This window comes from Phaethon lepturus, unplaced genomic scaffold (genome assembly GCF_000687285.1).
Source record: "Phaethon lepturus isolate BGI_N335 unplaced genomic scaffold, ASM68728v1 scaffold2689, whole genome shotgun sequence".
In the NCBI taxonomy this organism is placed as follows: domain Eukaryota; kingdom Metazoa; phylum Chordata; class Aves; order Phaethontiformes; family Phaethontidae; genus Phaethon; species Phaethon lepturus.
This window is the reverse complement of record NW_010561022.1, coordinates 20,579-27,293: the sequence shown is the minus strand read 5'-3', so window position 1 is coordinate 27,293 and position 6,715 is coordinate 20,579. Positions and strand designations below refer to the sequence as shown.

At 44.3% G+C, this 6,715-nt stretch overlaps 1 protein-coding gene across 1 annotated transcript in view; it reads right to left on the bottom strand.

Annotated features, from left to right (window-relative positions):
- The window catches only part of RNF213 (ring finger protein 213), a gene marked incomplete at its 3' end in the record, with an annotated part of 51,931 nt that overhangs the window by 25,000 nt on the left and 20,216 nt on the right, over positions 1 to 6,715 (bottom strand). The window contains 3 exon segments of the mRNA XM_010293831.1: positions 636 to 4,229; positions 4,908 to 5,051; positions 5,454 to 5,647. Of these exon segments, the coding sequence (XP_010292133.1) occupies positions 636 to 4,229; positions 4,908 to 5,051; positions 5,454 to 5,647 (3,932 nt within the window).

Below are 6,715 nucleotides of genomic sequence, written 5' to 3'. Positions count from 1 at the left end.
GCCTGTCCCTACTAGGTTGCCTTCCCTGCAGCACTCTCAGGCAGCGGCAAGTCCAGCCTCAAGAGAAAGCATACTGTCCCCATGTGAGGCAGGACAGCGAGAAATTCTCCAGCCAATCTCAGCTGAAGTTCTCTGGTTTTGAGACTAGGCAAAAGTAAACCAGAGCTATCCCATTAAAGGCCCATGAGATCTCTGGCTGTGTGAGATTTGGCCCATGAGATTTGTGGCTTAGCTTGGTTAAAATCTTTTGTATCTTTAAGACCAGAGGCAGACACAAAGAACTGAGGGTTCAAAGGCTCCTGATGACTTTTTCTACAGCCAGTGGCCTGTTTTACTGGCTGTGTATGTGGAGATAGAACTACTTTCAAAGTAAAGAGATGTATCAGCTGCCCAAACTCACTTAAAACCCCGGCTTGTCAGGGAGAATCAAATACTGCTTCATGCATAGCAGAGGTATTAGATTCTTCAGGATACAACACACCTGCTGAAATAGCCACCTCTGCACACCTAGGCACTCAGCGGCAAGGCCATTATCAAGTTTACTTGTCTGTAGCCATAATGCAGCACTAGCAGTATAAACTAAAAACCTCAGTGCAGGTTAGGAGGGTTTCGAGAGGATGGTCCAAGATACTCACCTCTGTAAAGACCGTTTGGTACCCAGAGCCAGCATGAACGTGAGCTCGGAGGAAGTCTGCAAAAGACGTGTGTTGCTGCTGCTTGAAGTATATATTGGCCAGAGAACCTGCCATGAACAAACCCACCGAGTTGCAGAGGCGGATGACAGAGTCCGGGGTGGCACAGTTCAGCAGTGCCAGCTGGGCTTCCCTCTTCACGCAGGACAGGAGCTCCCCAGGAGGACAGACTGACTTCAGCCGTTCCGTTGTCTGCAGGACCACTGAGGCACAGGTATTGGAGTGGTAGCCCACAAACACATCAGAAGGGCTGTACTTCTGCTTGCTTATGAAGTGCTCTTCTGTGTTGGCTGCAGTGAACTCATGCACCCACTTATTCAGCTCTTTCACGGTTTCTCTTTGCCCCTCGTCCAGGACAGTACTGATATCCAGGTAGTGCTTTTCCAGCCTGTTGATCAGTGGGATGGGAAAGTGCTTATACACCACATCTTTCTCCTCGATGACTATCAAGCGGAACTTTGGGTGCACCCGGCACTTCACCCGGTGGGTGCCCAGCCCCAAATCAACATACTTCTGGCCAGCAAGGTACACATAGTATTGATTGAGGGCATCGTAGAGGCTTTCATAAAGGTTTTGCAAGTTGAGGAGCACAACCATTTGGCCAGTTTCCATGCAGACCTTCACACGGTTGATGTTCCTGCATATCTGGGTATACTCTTGGTCCTTTGGGAAGCTGGAGCCAAAGATAATTTCTGGCTGTTGCCGGACAGTGAAAAAAGCTTGCTGGAGGATCTCCAGTGCTGCATAATTCTCAGTCAACACAAGCAGGTACCTGCAATCACCATCCTGACCACTGCTGTAGAGGTTTTGTCGTATCAGCTCAATTCTGCTAATATCACGAGCATGTATTTCTCCTTTTTCTGGTAACTGTGATGTGAATATTTCCAAGGCATTGACATCATCTTTGCCACCAAAGTTACGAAGAACCACTTCAGCTATATCTTGAGGCGTCGGCTCACTCTTGGAGCTCTTAGCTAAGGCAAAAAACATCTTTATGAGGCTGTAGTAGTCACGCAGACCAAAGAACTCCCTGTCTTGGGCCCTGCAAATATTTTCATATGCATCTGCGAAGTGACAAAAATACTGTTCGACCTTCTGCAAAGCCCCTCGTGCTGAGCCACAAATCCCCTTCGCACTTTCTATGAGCTCTTCTTTGCTGGGGTCACCACGTGAGACAAAGATGCCTCGATTCATTTTAGCAGGGTCCAAAGCCCAGTTGGAAATCCCAATGAAGCCAACCTTTTTGTGAGGAAGAGGGATGTCATCTATACAGCCATCTTCCAAAAGTGGATGCAAAGTTTTCAAGGGCATTTTGGGAGAATCTTCTGCCAGCCCAATCTCATCCAAAACCACCACTGAGACATACTCGTCTAAGTTCTTCCCTTCCTGGAATCGAGCACAGTGCTTGAAAGTGCCTATGATTCCCTCTGGAGTGGAGAGAGGGCTGCACTGAAAAGACACTAGATGGATCTGCTTCAGGTCCTTGAATAAATCTGAATGAGCAGCTTGGCCCTGCATAGCATCAGCCACAATGGTTTTTGCAAGGGATTTGGAGCTCCCAGGCTTCCCAACAAGAAAAAGAGGGATTTTCAACTCAATACAGATGACCATCATAAAGACATTTTCCTTCAAGGCCAAGTTTCTTGCTATGGTATCTCGGAGGTGCACACCACTCAGAAATAAGTCCTGCATCAGAGATATTTCTTCCAAAATCTTTTTCTGGGTATCGTAAGGTTTTGGAAGGACCTGGCTGATAACACTCCTATATGCCTCCTTCTTTTCCAAGGATGCATGATAGCAGACCCCGACTGCCAGCACTAAGGACCAGATAATGTTGTTTCTCTCAACAGTGGTCTTTGGAGCTCTCTTCTCAGCAAGGTACTTCTCCAATTCTCTCAGCAGTAGTTTACTGCGCTTGTGAAACCACTTAAAAACTTCCATGCAGCGTTCCACATCCCGCAGGCTGACAAAGCTGCATTCATCGTCCCTCTGCCTCATGTACTGCTGGGAAGCAAAAAGCACTTCTGTAATTACCTCTGCTTCACACTGCCTCATTGGGACATGCTCGGTAACTCTCTGTACAATCTGTTGTATATACATTTTTTCAGTTAAGTTGTTCAACTGCCCAAAATCCCACACTAATGGGATCATGCTGGGTGGGAGTGCATGGACACGGTACACAAGCTGTCTCAGTGGAATAGATCCAAGCTTGTCCTTTGTCTCATCTGCTTTGACACGGTAGCCCAACCCAGCTAATTCCAAGCGTTGAATCATCTTTGGTGTGTGCTTACGATAAGGGTTGCACGCTGCTATGATCTGCAAGCCAGAGCAAGAGACCAAAGGCTTCCCCTGTACTGTGTGGTCACACAGAACTTCCTTGATGCTGCTTACAGCCTCCGTTGTGTTGGCTTCATCGAAAAAGAGGACCGTGTCCAACCCATGCTGCTCTTTATTGGTTTTAGCAAGGGCTTCTGCTTCTTTGATCCTGGCATAAATCATCTCTGCAGTAGTACCTCCATGAACTTTTACAAGCTTCATGTTCTCTACCTCTACATAGCTTCTGCGTAACTTGCACACAAACTTTATAAGCCTGGTTTTCCCACAGCCTGTTTCTCCCATGATGACAACTGGGATGTTGCATCTGAATCGCATCTCAATAGCCAACATTTTTAGCACATTATCTGTCGTGAGTTCATATGTCTCATCAGGGTCTATTACCCAGGGGATTCCCAAAACCATGCAAAGCTTCTCTAGCTTCTCATGACGAGGCAACTGATCAAATGGAATATTGAAGGGAACTCTTTGGAGTAACAAGCCATTGTACAGCTGTAAAGTCATGACGTTTTTCTTGATAATGTTGTCATTCAAGGGATTAATGGCATCAACACCACCACTGCCATTAGGCTGAAAGTGGAAACCAATGAATGTCATGGACACACGATCTTCATTGAAAAACAAATATGGATGAGGCTCAGACTCCCACTTTTTCCGAATGCGGAAAGGAAGAAGATCTTCTTCTGCAATGTTCTCCAGGTTGGAGGACTTCCTTTCTGAACTTTGATCAGAAATGTTTAGGGAGGGTGTTGCAAAATCCCTTGCCATTAAAATCATGAAGGTAACAACAAAGTTTTTGAAACCTTGCAAAGTGTCTTGGACAAAGTCAGGGTTGCAAAAGACAGAAGCTTCACAGTCTCTCAACTGAACATTGAGAAACCATGTGAAGTTTCGGAGTTCTGACCAGGAAGGATCTGCAATCCCACAGTGCAGGAGGAACTGCTGCAGGCATTCTGCTGGGTTCCCTTCCACAGAGTCCACTTCGTAACAGAACGTATCCAGATTGTACCCCTGGTCAAATCTTTTCAGATACTGGAAAGGTCTCTGGAAAGCCTCACTGCAAAATTCCTCCTCATCCATTCCTGGGTCTGAAATATCCCCAGACTGGTTCCGAAGCATCTCCATTTCTAGTACTTCCTTGGGAGACTTGCATGTTACTTTAGGGAACACATCAAAGAAATTATACTTCTGGCTCGCTGACATCTGGAGTAAAGGAAAAGAAAATATGTCATCACAAAGCTGTATCCCTAATCTTCTTCAGTTTATTCAATCTGTTCTTACAGTATTCTTGCCTAAAAATCACAGACCTGAGTAAGAGCAGCTAGCCTATACAACTGTGACACTTTTTCCCCTGTGTATCACAACAATTAATCCTATTTCCTCCTACAGTCTCCTTCCTGTAACATTAGTCCTTTGTTACTCCCAGCCCCTTCTCAGTGCTACATCAAAGGAAAAGAAAACTAAACACAAGAAACTGTTGTTATTTCCTCCTGTCACTTCTACACTCTGTTCTTATAGCTGCATATAAATATTGTAGTACTTTCAAACATGCAAAGTAACATGAGGAAAATTAGATTTTGCATTTTTATGTTTCCTATAAATGTTACAGTAGGGCCAGTGACACTTGGACTAACAGGCCTTCAGAAATTACCAATCCAAGAAAACCACAACAGATACCTTTTACAGTCTAGTTTTAATATCACCTTGTACAGCACTGGGGACACGATTTTGTAATGGGGATGCACAGTACATCCTGACACAAACAGAGAATTCCTATGCTATGTTTACAGTTACAGTCTCTACAACTCATGTGCAGCTATATGAAAACATATGTGCAAAATTCAAAGAAATCAAGTATTGCTGTGTGCATACTTGTCTTGCTGCTTTCTTTGGCGCTGGTGATACCTCAAGGATTTCAATGATATACAAATGGCATGTCTGTCGTAGCCACATATTTCCATTCTTATCTGTCAGATACTGCAAAACCAACAGCTTGAATAGAAACTCTGGAATTCCATTTTGTACCTATCACAAGAAAAGACACAAATGCATTTCCTCTTTATTTATTCATCATAACTTCACAGAATCATAGAACAGTTGAGGGTGCAAAGGATCTCTGAAGAGCACCTTGTCCATCCCCCCTGCTCAAAGCAGGCTCAGCTAAAGCAGGTTGCCCAAGACCATGTCGTCCAGTCAGGTTTTTAATACCTCCAAGGTTGGAGATTCTACAGCTTCTCTGGGCAACCTGTTCCAGAGTTCAACCACCTTGGCAGTAAAGGGTTCTTTACGTTACTTACTCACACAACAATTAAAAGAGACATCCTAGTGAAATGGCTTACTAAGAAACAAAAGCTTTCAAGAAACAACTTCTGCAAGGATCCACACAGAACTTCTAGGACAAGACACCTGTGGGAGGGATGTACTTACTGAAGAGGTGATATCAAAATGGAATATCATGGGCTTTGTCTGGTGTTTTCTCTTCAGAAAAGGCAGGAGAGATTTAAGCACTTTATCTTCATCCACTTCTGGTTCAATTAGTCTGATGGTTTTCAAAAGTTTTGTATAGTCAGGTTGCTCTGCTTGCAGCCTCTCATGTAGCCTCTTCACATACAGAGATTTCCCTGTTATCATAAAACACGCCAAAAGAATTAAAGCCATCCATACCAAATACATCATATTAAGGTCATAATAGAAAGAAGGAAGTCAAATGATGAAGTATCATGTCCTCTGAGATCTCTGAACCTTCCTAAAAGGAATTCCAGAAGAAGAAAGCCTAAATCTGGTTAGAGCAGCTGCAGCCTGAACAAAAGCCATTGCTGTTGTTGGCTGCTGGAGGTTGTCATTATCCACATGGCTTGTTTTGCTTAGACTACCTGAGAAAGACTTTACTTTTTATGAGGACTTGAATCTATCCTATTATGTGGTTGTTTCTGAAGTCAAAACATGGGAGGGGGTGTGTGCGGAACAATGGTCAAAGAAAAATGTACCCTCAAGTTTCCCATCTTATCCTGTAGAAACTAATTTTGCCAGCGTTCAGGCAATGCCAATGACTTAGATTTGTTGTTTGCGATCGGCTGTAGTCTGCATCTGCTGTTCCCCAGATTAACACGAGGAATGGGAAGACCATTCCATGTCCACTGGCTACATCCCATCACACCCTTTATGCTGTATGTAGTGCAGGAGCTGGTTGTGGTAGGTTCATTCCATCGATACTTCCCAGTTGTGGTGTCTGGGTAAAGCTGTCTCTTCCAACCTTTTAGAAGCTCCAAACTCACTCTCAGCAGTATGAAAGGTTTCTAACACAACAAAAAAGGTGGGTTTATATAGCTTTCCAGACTGAAGCTGAGGCAGCAGCCATTCACAGATAACACCCAAGAGCTGCCCTGGGTTGCTGAAGTTTGACAAAGGATGCCATTCATTACCAAAACTGTTCTGGATTTTCTCACTAATTCCTGGAAAATAACGTAGCACACTTTTCCTTTTGAGGCCAGCCTTTTTCATTGGGGTGGTATTCTGTCAAAGTCCAAGAATGGCTGCTGTAAGGAAAAAGGTCTGATGGTGTTCCTGTATGCATGCACTAAAAGTACTTCAGACTCAAAATTTGTACAAGAAACACACACAGCTGGACAGCCAAAGCACTTACTGGACTACCAATCTCTAATAGGGGACAACAGCTAAGGAACAGGGTA